General features: G+C 37.8%; 2 protein-coding genes across 13 annotated transcripts in view; one reads left to right on the top strand and one right to left on the bottom strand.

Annotated features, from left to right (window-relative positions):
- Window positions 1-13,835, top strand: part of nup188 (nucleoporin 188) — a 70,800-nt gene extending 56,965 nt beyond the window's left edge. The window contains exons 40-45 of the mRNA XM_078426047.1: window positions 980-1,054; window positions 2,024-2,233; window positions 3,154-3,285; window positions 5,574-5,647; window positions 8,768-8,897; window positions 9,536-13,835. Coding sequence (XP_078282173.1) covers window positions 980-1,054; window positions 2,024-2,233; window positions 3,154-3,285; window positions 5,574-5,647; window positions 8,768-8,897; window positions 9,536-9,712 — 798 coding nt within the window. The 3' untranslated portion in view covers window positions 9,713-13,835. The remainder of the gene's footprint in view (window positions 1-979; window positions 1,055-2,023; window positions 2,234-3,153; window positions 3,286-5,573; window positions 5,648-8,767; window positions 8,898-9,535) is intronic.
- Window positions 13,464-19,637, bottom strand: part of LOC144608370 (rap guanine nucleotide exchange factor 1-like) — a 126,515-nt gene continuing 120,341 nt past the window's right edge. For 4 of the 12 annotated variants that reach the window (XM_078426049.1, XM_078426050.1, XM_078426054.1 and 1 more), the window contains one exon: window positions 13,464-19,461. In XM_078426049.1, coding sequence (XP_078282175.1) covers window positions 19,311-19,461 — 151 coding nt within the window. In that variant the 3' untranslated portion in view covers window positions 13,464-19,310. The remainder of the gene's footprint in view (window positions 19,462-19,637) is intronic. The other 8 variants (XM_078426052.1, XM_078426055.1, XM_078426056.1 and 5 more) reach the window with 2 other exon arrangements.

Genomic DNA, 19,637 nt, shown 5'->3' with positions numbered 1-19,637 from the left:
AGAAACCTAACAATGCTGGAGTAACTCAGCAGACAAGACAGCGTCTCTGAGGGAAAAAGGATGGGTGACGTTTCAGTTCAGGACCCTTCTTCAGGCTGAAAGTAGGTGGTGGGTAGGTGGTGAAGAGTTGGAGGTGAGAGACGACCAGGAATCGGGTCTGGCCACAAATGATATCCTGCAGGGTGGGGGTACCTGGTAAGCCCATTGTTGGCTAGTGAAGGTGTGATTTCAAGAGGAAAACAATGTGGAGAACTGTGGAATGACGGGGAGGGGGGAGGAGGGGGGAGCAAGTAGAGGTTACTTAAAATTAAACAATTCAATGTTTATACCGCTGCGTTATAAGCTACCCAAGCAAAATATGAGGTGCTGTTCTTCTAATTTGCCTGTGGCCTCACTCTGGCAAAGGAGACCCAGGACAGAAATGTCAGTATGGGAATGGGAAGGAATTGAAATGGTTGGTAACCGGGAGATCCCATAGCCCTAGGCAAACTGAGTGTAAGTGTTCAGCAAAATGGTCGCAGAGTCTACGTTTGGTCTCGCCGATGTACAGGAGTCTACATCAGGAACACAGGATACAGTAGAAGATAGACACAATGTTCGAGTCACTCCAGCATTTTGTGTCTATCTTCGGTGTAAACCAGCATCTGCAGTTTCTTCCTACCGGATGCAGTAGATGAGATTAGAGGAGGTACATGTGAACCTGTCTAACCTGAGTGGGGTCCCTGGATACAGTCGAGGGAAGAAATATAAGGACAAGTATGACATCTTCTGGGGCATCTGCAATTTCTTCTCTAGCTTCCCATTGTGTCCTCGGATATATCTGATCCGGGCCGTGAGATTTATCTATCGTCATACACCTTAGAACGTTCAGCACCTCCATGACTTTTATGCAAACTGTTCTCAAGATAGCTCCATTAACTATCCCAAGTTCCCAGTCTTCACGTCTCATTGAGGACCTTGATTGTTCTGTGTTTTGCAGGTAAACCTGTGTTACCTCTGCCAGACATGTACCTTTCTGCTACATAGCCCCAAAGTGCTTCAGCACTATCTACAGGTCAGTATAAAGTTTTTCTTTTGAAATGGGTTTTGTTCATTAAGATGTGCAATATTACAAGTTTTAAGCAAGCTTTTCAAGTGCTCCATTATTGATATTTAAGGCAGTGGAGATATTTCTCATATATTGTCAATAAATGATTTACTGTATTATGTAATCTGTACATTTGAGTAATACAGGTCCACCACTGATTTTCTGGCAACTGGTGGTCAGGCACCTCTTTTAATCTGGACAAAATTATGATCAACGGGTCGAGTTTGCCCCCTGCGGTCGGGGCTCTGAATCCAGCCGACTTCCACAGCCGATCGGTGGGCCAAATTTGTCCCCTGCTGCTGGGGCACTGGAACTCTGGCCTGGCTGAAGCTGGCAAATCCGTTCCCATAGCCGATTTCCGAGGCTGACTTTGCAGGCTGGTATCTCAGCCCCTGGTGACCTAGGCAGACCATTCCTGTACAGTTTGACTCTTTTCGGAGGACCTGACTTCTGCTGTTCTGGCAAAATGGATAATCCGGCAAGGCTCTGAAACCAAAGGTGCTTGGAAATCAGTGGTGGACATGTAGTTTGAGCACTTGAATCATAAATTCAGATAATCTACTCTGTGGGAAAGCTGCTTATGTACAAAATACTGGTTGTGTACAAAGCAGGAAGAGGGTGTATTTCTTTACCAAAACTGACTCATGATAAAAATGATTTGTGGTGCACATTTGTCAGATGCTTTCCAACAAAACTCGCTGTAGTTAAAAATGCTGGAAATGTTGCATGAAGCAGTGTTTTGAATTAATTGTCTTTGATCTATTTGGAATATCTTTTCAAAACAAAAGGCTCTTTAAATTTCTGTTCTCAGCAAGCACCTGGAGGTTGAATCAGATCAATTGGTAACGGACGGCAGAGTGACTTTGCGTTTGAGGCAAATCTATGGGAAAGCCTGTACGATTATGACATCAAATATGATTGTATTCTATTTCACAGGTGAAGAATGGAGATACTATTCCACCTGCAATTGTACCTCGGCAGTCAAAACCTGCTCAGACGCCCAAAAAACAGCAGGACATAGAAAGAGATGAGATGGAACAGCGTGCAGTGCTGAAAGTCCAATCCAGTCTGCTCCGAATTCTGAGCAAAACATTGGCAGCTATTCGACACTTTACCCCAGATCTATGCCAGATATTGCTAGACCAGGTAAATAGTTGTTGCCTATGCATTTTTTGGTATGAAACAAATAAGTATGGATGCAGGTATAAGAGATTGCAGATGCTAAAATCTGGAGCAAAAGGAGTGGGTAGGAATTGTCAACGTCTCAGGTCAAGCAAGACACTTCATCTGACTTAAAAGTGGAAAGGCTTGACAGCCAGTATAAAGAGGAGATGGGAAGGAATGAGATAGGCTTCTTAACACCATTTGCTCCAGATATAGATCCAGTCATTCTTGTGCTAACTGGTGTATGGCACAGAAATAGACCCTTCAGCCTACCACATCCATAGTAAACTTAATGCTTTTGTTTTTGTGTCAAATCAACGCACTTTTCATTAATTTAAAATACATGTAGATTCGAAGAAGTGACTTTTATGTACTTGGACGTAGCTCCAGTTAAATCGCTCTCACTTCAGCTGCACCTCTAGTGTTCCACTGCATTTAAATCAGTGCTATGAACTTTGAGGATGTGAGGAAGAATCAGAACCCATTCATCAATTTAATGCAGCTGCGATTTAAAATCACATTAAGAACAAATAATTTTCTCTTTAAAACACAATGGCTAGATGTTATTGCCATATTCTTCAATTGTTGTTGTTCATTCCTTTGACTGAATACTCATTGGAGCTTTGAGGACATACCATGTTCCTTGTAGTTTTTTGGCATCCCCAAAAGCCTGGTCAAGATGTGCTAGTTCCATTACAGTGACAAATGTACCCTACACTTTTAATTTTCGTAATCTATTTATGTAGTTTGCCATTTTTTGACTTGGCATTTAGATGGTGGATGTTTTGTGTGTTGAGAATTATTATAAGGTTGAAGTCTTGATTCTGCTGGGCAATATCTACCTTTTATATGTGAACAGAATAGATATCACCTTCTGAACTCCCATTTATTTGTCCCCACAGTCCTTGGATCTGGCAGAATATGATATGCTCTTTGTTTTGAGCTTTACAACTCCAGCATTTGATTCTGACGTTGCTCCGTCATTTGGAACTCTACTTGCAACTGTGAATGTTGTTCTGAACATGCAGGGAGAGGTAAGAGATTATGGAAGCTTGACCTTAAGAAGGTCCATATCAAAAATGCATGCCAATCTATGATGATGGATGAAAATTAGACTAACAGCTACAAGTTACTCCATTTCTCAGGATATTGAAATGGCTTCTGTTGGTTTATTCACAATTGAAATTGAGGATTATTTTCATAGCAATGAAGCGCCATTGACTTTACCAAGAGTAATTTTTGATATTGCCAAAAACTGTCACTTGCTGTATAATTCCACAAATATTGCCAACTTTCCAGTATATAATCTGGTAATTTTTAATGCAAGAGCCTCAGCTTTGATTGTCAGTAGACTATTTGACCTGATTTGCTTGCCAGATATCCTTGCAAAACATTATTGGAGATCCTAAACAAAATTATAATGCCCTCGGGGAGATCCGGTACCTTGGCAGAGCATTGGAAGTGCATGCGGGTGTTTCCTGGTCTGAACAGCTAAATCCTATTCAGATGATAGACACAAAAAGTTGGAGTAACCTAGCGGGACAGGCAGCATCGAGACCCTTCTTCAGACACGTTCACTTAGCTGTTAGGCAAAGTGCAAAAGTAATTTTGCTGCAAAAGTTTTTTCTTAAAGCTAGTCAGTGTGTGGCAACTTTTTTAGCAGCTGCCAATTATGTTTGAATTTTTATGTGTGGGCAAAACTCTATTTCATACACACCTTTGTGATGTGCCGTGTCAGATTTTACTAAAAGATGGAGAGCAAATCATCCTGTGCTGGGCTTTTACAAGTATTTCTCGTTGTGGGAAAATTACAAGCAAAATGAAATATTGAGCTCAGAATCCCAACAGTGAGTTGGGAAAGTTGCTTAGAATTGATATCATGCTCCTCATGCTGCAGGAGCATTTCACCAGAGACTGCAGTGGTTCTTGCTTCATTCTCTCAAGGGCAGTTAGGAATGAGCAATAAATGCTTACCCTGCCAGCAATGCTCAGATCCCCCCAAAAATGAATAAAAATTGTTGTTGTGGCTGTATAAATGATGTCGGCAATCTGTATGCAGTGGTATATCTGTTAATAGACAGATTTTTTCTTACCTTCATTGGAAATTGTGTGAAGGGTAACAGAATGTTTAGCTTCTATTATGCTTTATGCATTATGCATGATTTATAAATTTTGGGGAAAGCTCAACTTTTTCTCCTAAGTTTTTTGTTTAATTGTATTCAGGCACAATGTTTCTCATTGTACCAGGAACACCTAACATAATAATGAAATTATCCTACAATGTAATACTGTTGCACTGAGATAAAAAGAGAAAATGTTGGGAATATTCAGTAGTTCAGTGTATTTGGAGAGAGAAAAACAGTTCATGTTTCAGGTTGATGACTTTTCACCAAAATTGGAGATAGACAGGAAAGGAGAGAACAAGGATTCTAATAAAGATAGAAGTCTGCTCAGTAAGTGCAATACTTGTTTTGTGACCGATATTATAACAGGTCAAACTCTTATTGGTTGCAAAGCCCTGGAAGATACAGAGGGATGAGAATCTGCCATGGTTGCAATTTGTTAGTTGTCCTTTGCTGGCAGATATGTTAATTTGGAAGCATTTCAAAATCAGCTCAGCTGCTTTGCAACCTTCTAGAACCATTTGTTCAGACAAAAGTAAAAGATGAGTAAAGTACTCACAGTTTTTGCTTCTGGCATAACAATCTGATCTTGGGATCCAAATCCATAACCCCCTGAAAGTGGCAACTCAAGTGGTAAAGAAGGCTCTTGTATGCTTGCTTTCATAGGTTGGGGTTTTGAGTATAAAAGTCAGGAAGTCATAATGCGGCTTTATAGGATGTTGGTTTGGCTAAGGGTGTAGAGAAACTTTGCCAGAACGATACCCAGATTAGTGGGTATTAACTACAGGGAGAGGTTGGACAGACGGATTGTTTTCTCTGGAACTCCAGAGAATGCAGGGCGACCTGATAGAAGTATATAAAGTTCTTATGTGAGGCATAGAAAGGGTGGACACAGCCTTTTTTTCAGGTTGCAAAAATCAATTACTAGAGGGCGTAGTTTTAAGGAGATGTGCAGGGCTAGTCTTTTACACAGGATGGTGAGTGCCTGGAATGCACTGCCAGGAGTGGTGATAGTGGCATTTACGAGACCTTTGAATAGACACATGGGTATGGAGGGATATGGATTATGTGCAGGCAAATAACAATTGTTCGACACAGAAAATGCTGGCCGAAAAGGCTGTTCTTGTTCTTGTGGTGTACTGTTGTATGTTTTAATGACATGTAGAGTTTGTGTCTTACCTTTGTTTTCTTTTATTTAGATCGATAAGAAGAAGGAACCTATGTCGTTAAATGTAATACCACTAACTTCATCTGAAGAGACAAAATCTTTAAAGTAAGTTTAAAACTGATGGGTTTTCATGAAAGATTTTTAACTGTAATAAAGTGTCATATTTTACTATCAGCTTCAGTATTGAAGAAAGTTAGTTTCAAAGAGCCAGCATCATATATTGGGGAAAGCTTTTCCACAATGTTGTTTTGGGCCCCACACTTACCCCTGGGGGCCTTGATTATCTTTGCCTATTTCTTTTTAGGATACTTCTATAGAAGTGATATATTCAAACGGTTATCTACGTATCATTGTCTTGCAGTAAAGCCCTGTTTATGAAAACAGAAAATGGGTGTATGTGACAGGGAACAAAAATGGAGGACCAGAGATGGATTGGTGGAGAGAGATTTATGAAAGGGAAATTTATATTTGACTTATCTTGGAGTTGTTTGAGGATGTTTCTTGCAGATGAGTTGAGATTTGGGTAGCTTTTGATGAAGTCCCATGTAGAATTGGGGGTCAGCTTCTTATGCATTCAAATTTGGTGATCAAAGTCTGGGAGTAAATCGATTCTCTTTGCAGTGACAGTTTCTAACCTGTGGGGTACCACAGGGAATTGTGGCTGGCTTTAATAAACTAAAGACAGTGTTTCCAAGTTTTATAATAATCTGGAACTGGGGGTGAATGTGAGTGTGTATAGATACTTCAAGGGATGCTGGCAAGCCCAAGTGGTCAGATGAGGATTTTTTTTAGTTAGAAGAAATGGAAAATAAAAATTAGGGGAACTTTGATATTCAAAGGACTGAGGTATCCTTGGATGCAGTTCAACAATAGCCTAACATACAGCTTCAGGAAGGTAAGATTATGATGGTTTTTATTGCAAGGGTAGGGATGGCCTTGATGAGAGCACACATAGTATGTTGTGTACAATTTTAATCTCCATGCTTAAAGATATTCTTGCTAGAGTTGGAGTACAACAAAAATTCACCAGACAGGTTCCTGGGCACCCGTTTGTCAGATGAGGAGAGATTGAGTAGGTAGGGCCGCTTCACTCAGTGTTTGGTGAATGTTTAGAATTCTCTGTCCCAGTCAGTTGTAGAGGTTCAATCATTGATTGCATTTGAAACTGAGATCAGTAGACATCTGGATAATATATTCCTTTATTTGTCCCACACCGGGGAAATTTACAGTGTTACGGCAGCAAGAGAGCAAGAGATCATTCATTATAAATAAAAGATACATAAATTGTCATCAGTTTTCTATGTGTTCTTGGCTGATATTGTTGACTCGTCTGCTGGGAGCAGTGCTGGTTGTGCAGTCTCACAGCAGCGGGAAGGAAGGATCTCTTATATCTCTCCACGCACTTGGGGTGAAGGACTCTGTCACTGAAGGTGCTACTCAGTGCAGTGACAGTGTCCTGCATGGGGTGGGAGTCGTTGTCCAGCAGCGATGTTAGTTTTGCCATCATCCTCCTCTCTCCCACTGCCTGCACTGATATTAGAGGAGGCAAAGTATATCGGGATACACTGGAAAAGTGAGATAGAAGATCATGTTGAATGGTGAAGTGGGGTTTAAGGGGCCAAATATTCTTAAATCTTATGTTAGTCAGGATGTTTTAAAATGTGCCCATCTATAGTTTGTTAAAACAAGAGGCTTGTTCAGGCACTTGAAATGCATTCAAAAACTGACTGAAGTGTGTGGGTTAAACTTGCATGTATTCAGTTGAAGAGGAGTGCCCGTATTCACTTCCCTAAAAAACGAGTTCAGATTTGTTAAACAACAATTTAGCATATGTGGTCATTCATTCTGGCACTAGCAGTGAATTGTAGATTTATTGAATTTAGTCTTGCATCTTATCTTTCACTGTGGAATTTGAACTCCAGACTTTTGCTTTGGTTGTTTATGTTACCATAAACTGTTTACTGTAGCAATTTTAAGAATGAAGTGTGAACTATTTTAGATTCTCAAATGGCTCCAAATTAACATAAATGGTGTCGCTGGGAATTTGTTGTACTTTGTTTTAATTCTATGTGGTGAATCGTAGTAAACTACTTGATTCTCAGTTGTATGCGCATCTCCTCATAGCATCCTACCTACTAATTTTGGTGGTGGTCTTTGTTCTGAGGGAGTTTGTTACTGTTTTCACAAGCCCACTATTGGTAGTTGGAAGGAGTAGTGGTTATTGGTAAAGATGGCTTTAGTGCCCAAGAGAAACATACCTGAAATGCCTAAAGATATTATTTAACTGTTGTGGCCAAGAATAAGCGGTCCATAAGGCGCCATTGACAAAGGCATAATCAAATATATGCCATGCTGTAACTTGCAATATTTGTGATTACGTCATATTGTTAATTGTATTGTTTTATGCTATGAGCAAAGTATAATGAATGGATGAATTTGTTTCCATGGTATCGTAAGCCTGGAGGTTTAAGATTTTTCTGTAGTTCTCAGACCACACGTGTGGCATAGCTCAAAATATTTGTCAGAGAGCCAGATTGTATGATTGTGGAGAGTAATTTAATCTATACCGGCTGTTCTATAGTTTGCTGCAAAGTTTGTAATTGCTGAAAGTTTTACGGATTAATCATTCTTGGAGTGTTTTCAACATTTATTAAAAATCAGCCCACCATACAAAAAAATAAAATCTATATGTCAGTAATCTTGATTATTTTTATAGACCAGCCTTGTGGTAATGCCTGCCCTAATCTAGTCCTTGCGTGGCAATCAAATGTTTATGGCTTGTAGCATTGCTCTGTTGATTTGAGAACGTCAGCCGGGCTAATATTCCATTGTTGTACTGAATTACATTGTCTGAAGTCCTGTTTTGGTTGAGAAAAAGAAAGTTCATCCATTGTCCTGGCTGCTACATGTCCTTTAACCAACAGATTAACTGTTCATTTATCTCTCTCAATGCAAATTGACTGCTACGCTTAATTGCAAGTAACAAAACCTCTTCAGCAACTTATGAGGGACATAGTATAAATCCAAGCTCCCCAAAATCAAATGTTCCCATTTAGTCTTTGTTTACTCATCTTGAACAAACCTCTACCCTTCATTTGGTTGGCTTGAACAATGTTAAGATTAGCTAGTGAAATTCTAATGGTTGAATTTCTTAATTTTATTGGTAGCCTCAAGTTCCATTGATACCTTCCCTAATAAAGTTAACTGTTTCCATTTATTTTGAAGGGCCCTTTTGAGGTTCACGATGGAAAATTGTTTCTATGCATTGATTTCACAAGCGGTGCGATATCTGAAGGATCCATCTGTCCACTCACGGGACAAGCAGAGGATGAAGCAGGAGCTGAGCTCGGAACTGGTAACTGAAGTTTCATGTGAATCACTGCACTCACATTGTACAAATGATTTTCATATTTCATTGTTGTTCCTCTCCTGTTTTCTTTTGTCTTTTTAGTATTTGAGGATATAGTTTAATCCTAATAGTCAGTTTGATTTTAAAATAACTTTTCTTGAATCCTAGACATTGTAATTCTATTGAGGAGTCCCCTGTACAGTTCCAAGCTGTACAGAAACTGGTATACAGGCAGAAGAAATAATTAAATATAAATGAGAGAACCATCTGGTTGGGATAATTAGTTGTTTTGGATTTGGGCAAATATCTGCATGATATAAGTTGTACAGTTTTGGTCTTTTTGTAATCTTGAAAATTAATAATGTAACTTGTAAATCTTCTGACCCATAAATTGACTGGAGTACTTCGGAACAGTATCAGGAAAAATTTAAACCAATTTATGCTCATATTCCAAAAGATTCTTAAGATAGCACCGACTAGGATATTGCTTCAATAATTAAACTCTAAAACAAAGGTGAACATGTTTACTCTTGATTTTAATGTTTCAATGTAGAAATTTAAGAAATGAACAGTCTTGCAGAAAAATAAGTAGATCATATAAAAGACATGTCCTGTCACTTATTCACTTTTAAAAATTGTTTCAGAGCACAGTTCTCTCCAGTATTTCTCGCTATTCTCGTCGTGGGGCACCATCGTCTCCTGCTGCAGCTTTACTGCTGTCTCCTTCCAACAAATCCACCAGCTCTACATCCAAGTGTCCAGAAAGCCAGGAACCCTTAATTCAGCTGGTCCAGGCCTTTGTTCGACAGATCCAGAGATAAAGAGCAAATAAACTTCAGATTTTAATGCTCTGCAACTCTCAATGAATATAACTTAATTTGCAATATTTTTCACTGTCAGTTTGCTTATTACTGACCAAAGCTAATGTGAATACAAATGACAAAATGGATTGGTGAGTGAAACAGAACAATTGGTAACTTAAATTTATTATTGAAAACACATTTTTGCGTACGTTTTTAAGTGTACCATTTGTCTCAAAGTTAAAGATAGGTGGAATTAAGTTACAGAATATAATGTGTAGCTTATTAGGATCAATAGCAGCTGTTCCTAAACAACAGAAGAATTGTACAAAAGCATTCTTCCATTTATGTGAGAGATCCACATCATGTGATAGGAAATCTTGAGACTTTTTCCAATGTTGTAAAATCGTAACAGGAAAACTTCCTGGATAGTATTTTTTATATAGCATCTTTAACCTCCATTTTCTTAGATTTAAAACACTTCCTCCTTGTTGAAAGACAGCCAGTGGAAGTTCCTGTGATAACAATGGGTACTTAATTGGTCACCTGTGTTCTGAGCATCACTGTTTTGGGCTATCAAGAAATTGGATTCCAGATTGTCTGGTAGAGCCATTAAAGTTTACAGCTATTTATTTATTTGCCCTGTATTTCAGCCTTTGGGCTTTTCTTGCAAAACTTACCAAAAAATCCTGAATATGTATTTCCAGCTGTTTTGCCTTCATTACTATCTGCTGTTTTTAGTCTGATAAAGAGAACTAAGTGAACAAAGAACTAGTCCCAGAAACTATTTCAGGAAAGCTGTTGAAACATGTTTGGGCAAAGCAATTTTAGTCACTTAAATAGTTAGTCCTGCGGTTTAGATAAGTGAAATATTTCTTTGTCAGAAAAAAAAAGTTTAAAAAAATGCTTTGAAGATAGTCAGCAGGAATATTGTTGTAGTTAAAAGGTCTTTTCATTGAGGATGATTAGAATCAACCATGGACAATATCTTCTCGGCAGGCTCCAAAATGAGAATAATGTATAGACCATCAGTTGATACTAGGAAAGATTATACCCAAACGTTACCTAAAGGTAAATGTCATTTTGCTTGAGCAATGTCTAAGATTGTAATTTGAAAAAAAAATCTTATTTGGAAGTTAATTATGTTCTAACAATATTATAGTTATTTATCAGCCTGGGCTTCCAGTTTCACCAAATGGTTTGACATGATTTGTATTTAATGGATAAACAAGTGGGGGTGGTTTGTTGACAGTGAGATGCCAAGTTATTCAAGCCATTTAAAAAATATATTTCATGACATCTGTCCCATCTTACAATTATTCACCATGGAAAAGTGCTATTGACTGTAAAATCCAAAGCACTTGCTAAATATTTTAGAAAAGCTTGCGGTCCCCAAAATAAAGAAAAGTCATAATATTAGTGAAAACTTTGGAAACAGATCATTATTGTAGAATTTTACATCTGCTCAATGATCATGTAATTAGTAAAAGACGGTTTGATTCAAGGATGCATGTCATAATCTCTATCCATGAAATTGCCATGTGTGGTGTAACGCAATTGGTAAAACCATTCTGAGGTGGCTCTTGATTTACGGCTAAACACAAACCATAGATACCCAGATTAATTACTGTGAACTCAATAATGTGCTCTTTCAAGGATGGTTTACATTAGATTTAAGTAGTGGACTTTCATTTTCCTTTACTGCCTAATTTACTGCCATGCACAGTATTGAAAATTTGTACTTAAGTATTTTCACAGAAAACTTTTGTCAAAATCTGTTCAATTTCACCTAGTGTGAAATTATACATTTAATTGACTTCCATTTAGAGTCAGACATTTTTTCTTCTTGTGTCATGTTTTGATTGATAGGTATAGAAGTAGGAAATTGATTTAATACTGATACTTAATCAGTTTGCACAATTACTTGGACCTTATGCATTGCAGTTCTGAGTTACATGGGGAACACAACCTTGCACTCCAGCAAAACTAAATATTTCACTATTCTATTGCTGATTATTGTCTGGGAATGTTTTTGACGGCCCCCTTTGTTGATAGCATATCTAAGTTAGTTTTAAGACTTGACTAATCATTGCAATCTTGCCAGCGTATAATAACTAAACGTTTGGCACTGCTTAGTCAGGTGTTGTAATGTGTGGGATGCTTGTCTTAAACCGATACTGTCATGATTAAAATTGTCTTCTGAGATTTTCCAAAACAGTGTAATGGAAATCAGGGGAATTGTTTACTTTAAAAAAATTGGGTAAAAGAAACACTGATTTACAGTAAATTAAAATGGAGTTTATTGAAATATGTATTCCCAATAATGTCTGTACTGGCAAAAAGGTATGAAAATAGCTAGTTAAGTAAAGGCAGCAGTTGATGCTAAAGTTACTAAACAATGCTGTATCAAATTCAATCAGTCCTGCCTGATGTCATTTTTAATTGTTCATACTTTAATTTTTCTATAAAAACCTAAATTTCTAAGAAGTACATTTAAGAACCACGGGGAAAGTACTGCTGTATAAATTTAACAGGTCATAACTGTCAGGAGGATGATAAGCTCAGATTTGTTTTTTTTTTAAAGATTAAAAGACTAATTCATGGACAATGTTAATAACAGAAATCATTGTAGAGAATTGCATATAACTTTTAGTTCATCTAGTTTGTAAATGTTTTTAAAACCTAAGGAGTGTCCTTATTCAAGTGTTTTTGGGGTCTAATAAAGACATTGAAGGAGTATTTAAAGCTTGTTTGGACCTGCATGCAAGTTGCTTTTTTATATCATGTAAATACAAGTTCCAGGATTACCACATTCTAGCAAAGATTTGTATTGTGTGTTGGACTGTCCTGATTTCTATTTCTTTACATAATAGAATAGAAATTGAACTTCAAGTAGTTTAAATTCATGAATAAATTGACATAGATCAATATGTTCATTTATTGCATCATTGATATAAGTATTTTTGTACTTTAACACTGTTTGATTTTACTTGATGTTCATTGCTTTTTAAATGTGCAAGTTTCTCAAATTTATTTCTAAGGCAGCGGGATCAACTAAAGTCGCTTGTTACGGGGTAATGCTGATATTTCTGCATCTAGCATTAACTACTATTGATTTTAATTACCATTCTTCATCTGGAACCTGATGCTATATTCCCTGCCAATAGAAATTCTCTAGAGAGCTCTTCTACCAAATCACAGGCTTTGCATTGAACAGATTGATTTGCCTTTCTTTATCATTAGCAACACTGACACTAAGTTTCAATTGTTTCGTAATGCAAGATTTAATTTCATTGCTACCTTGTTATTTGATAAACTGGTCTAGAGTTTCCTGGACCCCCACAATAATTCCATCTAATATCCAGTAATTTAAAAGTTAGTTATTTTCAAATTTTGTACCGTCCTTAAGTTAGTTATCTGAATTGTCCTCAATTGTGTATGGAATACACATTTGTCACCTTTAGAAACTTGATAGCTGCATATGAAAATACCACATTTCAAAACATGTACAACTGATTTTGAACATTGCTGTAAATGTAAGTTGTTTTAAAGCATCTTTGGTTTTGTGTATATATAGGATGGTTAAGTTGCTTGAACATAATGCATTACTAGCTATGGTGTGACATGTTAATTTAAAAGATGTGGAGTTTAGTTTACTAATGGCCTAAGCTTATTTAAGTGTATAGTTCTTTGTTGGTTGCTGAACATGTTAAATGTTCTCCCTTGCAGTATTTAGACACTTTGGTAGCTACTAGGGCACTGGAAGGAGAAATTACATGGGGCCAGTTAAAGTTGCAAGCCAAAATGAGTAAATGAAAACAAGCAGAAAAGGTATCCAAATATATTTCTTCAGGATACAGTACTTGACTTCTGTAAAATGACGAGCCACCAGGTTCCCACTGAATTTGATTGTCTTTAATCTGCAGTCTGCATGCACTGTAAACATGAATGTTAGCTTTTTTTTTATTTTTAAAGTTACATTTGAAATGGTTGTTGGAACATGACATTTATAATAAATGAGTAATACTCAAGCAAGGTCGAGGCTGGCATCAATGTTAGCTTGTGGCTCTTGGAGAATTTCTTCAAGTTAGGGCACTTAAGCCAACTAAAGCATCCATTGATTTTATAAATTCTTTGAGCAATTAGCACAACACAACAGTGCAATAACAATATGATTGAGACAGATCGAAGACAAGACAACATGTAATTTGCATGAGTTTGGGTTAACCAGTATAGTTAAATTTAACTAGGACCCACATCTAGATTAAAGCAGCCACCAATTAAAAACAAATCAGTCATTTATTAATTGCTGTTGACAAACACCTGTCATTGTCCTGAAGTCAGATGGTTATTAATAGGTGACATTGCCATTATAATTACATTAGAGCCGCAGCACATTAAAAGTGACCACTACTTTGCTATTCGCCCACAGTTGGTGCAAGTTCATCACCAATCAACATAAGGTGCTTTGGTTGGCCCTACAATGCCCTATGCTCCCTTTTATTAAAAATGATTTAGTTTGCAAAAAGAGACATTGTTAAATGTACAAGATTAGTTCAAAGGTATAATAAAAATGGATGGTTCTTGGATGCCGGAAATCCAGAATCTGCAGAAACTCAACTTAGACATATGTTACACTTCAAGTGCATTTTGTTTCCTTTTAGGTCACAAATTTCCTAAACTAACAGACCTGTCCTATTTCAGATTTAATTTACTGTTGCATCCTCTTTAAATTGAAATATTTCACACACATATCATGCAGTTGTAATTTCTTCAACAATCAGTACACGTTTCATTCTTGCTTCCTCAACAAGATTTCAAAAGGAGCACAAAAATTACTGTCGTACTTGAGAGCAATAGTTTAACTTTTCTCAAACTCTGATCACTTATCTAAATTTAATAGCTGAACATTAGATAAAATTCATAAGAGCCAAACAAGCACTGGATTATGCTGCTTAAAAATAAGTGATCCTATTTTCTGGAGCGGCCATGATTGATCTTATGAAGTTCAATTCCGATTAGGAATTGTCAATGTGCATTCAATAGAAATTTGCTCCATGCAACATTAATACCGTTCTCAAGTTTCCAGCTGGGCTTAACATCTTGAAAATGGACATTGTTACCACTAAATAAAAAGCTAGAGTTCAGGCTGATGGTCAATAGAAAATACAGTTCAAATACAATTGTTAGTTCTATACACAACTGTGACAATAAATAAATAACTGGTCATAAGCAAAATTCACAAACATAATACAATCTGGATCTTGTCCCTTCCTGCCATTGTAAACTGCCCGAAGATAGGGACCGGGGTAAAAGTAAAGCCCTAAATATTTTTAGTAATAGTACAGGTTAATATACTGTTCAGCATTAACATCCATGTAACATGACAGATCTGGCTAAGATGTTTTCAGTTCCTTTTATTTTAGAAAACTGCAATAGAGTTTGTAGGTAACTTTCCATAGGAAATACTTTGAATTTTCTCCTACCCAGCCAGGTCAATGAAATTTAATGAAAGCAGATAGAATACAATTCAGATAGTGAAGCAAAAAAATCTCAACTATCAATCAACATAGTCCAAGGCAACAAAATGAACTACTCTGTACACATCTCACTATTTAAATTAGCAGGTTATCTTTTCCAAACTGCCACACAACCATAAAACAGTTTGCACTTCACCCAATTGAGTGGCCAGATGCATGAAACTAGTTGTTTCGAAGCCATGTCAGATTGGAATTGATGTGGCATTTTACAAAACAAAACAAAACATTGCAGAAAGCACCATAGTAATATTGCTAAGTAGGCTAGAGCCAGTGTATTTTCAACTCAAAATGCACATCACATGGTCAAAAGTGGGATATTTACTGTGGATTGCACAATATTCAATTTCATTTGCTGTAATGAAGCAGCCCTTGTTCTAAATACATTAAGACCTCAATAACATATAGTCTTGGGCTGACAGATTGCCAATTCAATAAGAGAAAGTTTTACAACCTAACACTGCGTCAATGGCATTAGCATCATAAAGTCTCTGAATGTTCACTATTGACAGAATTTATGTGGATCAACTATAAATACCATGGTTACAACAATAGGTCAGATTAGGCACCCAACACAGCAACTGACACCCCTAACTCATTTCCACAATCTGCAAGGCACAAGTCAGGAGTATGATGGAATACTCTCCAGCAACTGCTCAAAGGCAATTAGAGTTGGGCAATAAGTGCTGGCCTTGCCACTAATACCTAGACCCCCCCCCCGACGGAACCATATAAAAAGGCAGCATTGCATTGTTAATTGTAAAGATGCACAAGGGTAGAAATAATTTACCAATGCCACTGCATGACAAAATGTTTCACTGATGGAACATAGAAGAATTATGATGGTTCCTGGATTAAGCATATGCACAGTTCCAATTACAAGAATAAATGTTGAAACTTGACTAAACAAATTTGCTGACAAATGTCAATAGCAGAGGGCCTGAAATGGTGCTGTGAATAATGAAATATTTGAGATAACAGATGTAAATCATTTAGCCCTCATCTGCTCAACAACTCAACAAGATCATGAAAGATCTTTTACCCCATGCCTCCATCCTATACAAACCTCGTTCCTCCAATATCCAACAAATCTATCATTTGTCTTAAATACCATCAGTGACCGATCTTCCATTCCTTGCTGCTTTGAATTTCCAAAGATCCAAATCTCTGAAGAGAATTCTTATCATCTGAGACATGAATGGTTGAATGCTTATTTTGTGACTGAGTCTTCCCAGTTCCCAACATCCCACGAGCAGAACTATGATCCTTGCAAACCCTTTCAAAGTGGTGGTTGAATGCTTAGCTCACCGTGAGACAACTGGGACAATGGAAAGACCACAGCGCCTAGTTAACAGAAATAAACAAACAAAATGCTAATGGAAAATAACCCATGACTAAAAAGCAGGATGGAGAAATTACAAGACCAGGAGATCATGTGGAGAACTGAAGTGAGAGTACGACCAACAATTCTGATAGTAATAGCAAAGCATGTGGTTAAAAATTTGATTGACATTACCTCATGTCACATCCAAGTTTAAATTCTTTATGATGCCCAAGTAAATTTGCTTCAGATGGTCATTTCAAAATGAACTGCACACACAATTTAAGAAACTATGTGCAAATTAAATGTAGAAAGCTTGATGATAAACATCCAATTCTTCCTCGTCAAGGATCAGTGATTTACAGATTTCATGACAAAAATAAAGTTTAGGTGTTATGGATCCAAAACCTAGCTCAACACAGACATCGATTCTTCACTTTACACTATCTATCTGGAAGGCCTGGAAAAACAAATCTATTTCAAATCTCAAGGTGTCTCAAATTAATAAAAACAACAAAATCTGGTCTCGTTTAAATTTGTGTTATTTTTAAATGTTATTCACAGTATCAATACATTATGAACTCATGGTGCTTCCTGTCTGGGCCGCATGCCGTACCAGGAAGTTGATGAACCCCTGCCCTCCTTGGTGCTGTGATAAGATCCTGACACTAACCACTCGGCTAGCTTGGTGCAAACAGAAGCAAACAGTGGGATTATTCAGCACCGAGATGTAGGGCTCAGAACTCAGGCTGCATCACAGACAGCACAGAGAGTGCCAGGAATTGCTGGGAACTGCCAGACTATATATAGTCTCTCGACCACTCAAGTTGGATCTGTTTGAATTTGTTGTCCCCCTGTCCCCAAATCCACAGCTCTCGCTAGCTCAGAGGATCCCTATGGTAATAAGCAGCCCATCAAGCTCATTGTCATAGATACATCTCTGGGCTGGGGTGAGGTGTACAGCAAAACAAAGTTTCAACAGGGACATGGATGAGATCACACCAATTTGGGTGACTTGGGACACATTTTGCTATACACATGTTAACATCATCTTTATTTAAACCTCGACCAACCTTTCCCCAGAGCCAGTAGCAAAAAGAAAATGTGTCTCTTATTTAAATTTTGCGTGATGTATCAATGGGGATTCTAAATCAAGATCTGAATTGCTTTATGCGGCATTTCAGACAGTGTCTGAAGGGCACACTTTGCAGGGAAATCCTTGGGGCCAACACTTGCATTGCCCACATGCTGCTGATCTCATTGAAATTCCAAAATTAGCTGCACTCAGTGTTAATTTTAAAAATGTCAAAACAGCACAGTGGTGGGATAATGGTGTCCATAACCAAATGTTTCTGCCACTAATCTGTTACTAGTTACTTTAAACAGGTTCTTGCGTTCATACTACACTCATTTGACTCTTTGATCAAGTACCTGTATGTCTTGGCCAGGTACATACAGGAACAGGCCAAGAACAGGAACTGCACTGAAAATTGTGCTGAATTAGTTTGATATTAATATGGTTCAGAAAGAACATCCCCTTATCTGTATCAGCAACGAGTTTGCACATTTCAAGCCTGCTGCTGTTTGATGAACTAAATGTTTAAACCGATACAACAGCAGATCAGTGGGGCCACAATGAAAGCTGGAGGATTTCTGTACTCTGGGCTGTTATACTGGATTGTTTGCAGCAACTTACCCAGACTCGTGCTGCATCTTGAGCATCACTTTCACACCCTGGAAGGTAACTCTTCATGCTAAGCTGATGATTATTGCAAATTAAAGAAGCATGATGAATTTCTTTTGCAGGTGTGCAAACCTAGACAACATTAACAGCTTGGTGCACAACAACCCAAAGCAGCTAGGGTGACATTCTGCACAGTAGCTTTTGTTTCACGTTAGTAAGATCTGCCGAATAGAAGTGAATTCACTGACTATTTGATGGATTAAAAAGTTAACTTTTAGCTTGCCGTATACAGAAACTTCAAACACCAATCTTTGCTCATTATTTTAAATGTTTCAAATGCAGACTCAGTTTCCAGCAATGAACTGTGTCTTTAAAAAAAAAGCTTATTTTAGACCCTAAAAAGGCAGAGTCCATGCAGAAAAAGTACAATAGCATCTGTTGACCTGTTGGGGATCTGTTATCTGAAAACATTGGACAATTAGGAGCCACCCTCCCCTCTGAATAACACCCTGGCTAAAAGGCTTCAGAGTTTGCTGTATAATTATATTTACCTCCCATCAGATCTTCAGTTACTGGCATTCAGTCATACACATGCAAAAAAAAAATCCATTACATCACATCAAACTAGCAATCTAGTATTTACAGTGAGCCAGTCTTTCTCCTACAGTACAGAATTGTATTTTAAGGTTCTGTGCAATTGCTAGTACCACTATTTGTTATTCTATAAAGAAAAGTTCACTACCAATGAGTGAACTGCCGTACCTTTATATCCAACAATCTGTCTCCAAAACAGAGTTTACCTGCCGGTCACTGGGTCTGCAGATAAACTGAGCTGCATGAGTGGGTCCTGTGGAGGACACCTGAAACAGCTTGGCACGATGGTTTGAGAGGAAATTGAATGCAGGCAATGGCATGAAACTTGGAACGTTTCCCTAGAGCGGCGCCACCTGTTCTACGTCCGTTCTAAAATGAAGCTCAGATGGTGTAGCACCGAAGCTCTTCTGCAGCTCTTGTAAAGCAAGTCACTTAATAGGGTTCGTTAGCTGCCATGTAAGGTCGAGCCTCCATAGGTGCATCCTAGGTTTTCTCTTCCCGCTCTGTCTTCCGTCGTTGAATATTACGTGGTTTGATTTTTAGTGAGAGTTCCCACAGCGCTTCCTCAGCAAGATGATCTCCGAAGTCATTGAAAAACGTCACGATGTCATCAATGCGCTTTAGTTCATAATGGCTGAGAAAAGAAAAAGTCACCATCGTCAAAGTGTTTGTTTCATAAGAAGCGAGCAGAGGGATTTAAATATGAGCCAGTGCCCCTCTAATCATTCTCCAAAGTGTTATGAGAACTCATGCATTGCTACTATGCCGAAGTTTTTATCTGGGTTATGTAGTGAAAGAAATCATGGGATG

The sequence above is a fragment of the Rhinoraja longicauda genome, chromosome 31 (genome assembly GCF_053455715.1).
Source record: "Rhinoraja longicauda isolate Sanriku21f chromosome 31, sRhiLon1.1, whole genome shotgun sequence".
In the NCBI taxonomy this organism is placed as follows: Eukaryota; Metazoa; Chordata; class Chondrichthyes; order Rajiformes; family Arhynchobatidae; genus Rhinoraja; species Rhinoraja longicauda.
Note: the sequence above shows the minus strand (reverse complement) of the source record. Positions and strands in the feature narration are given on the sequence as shown.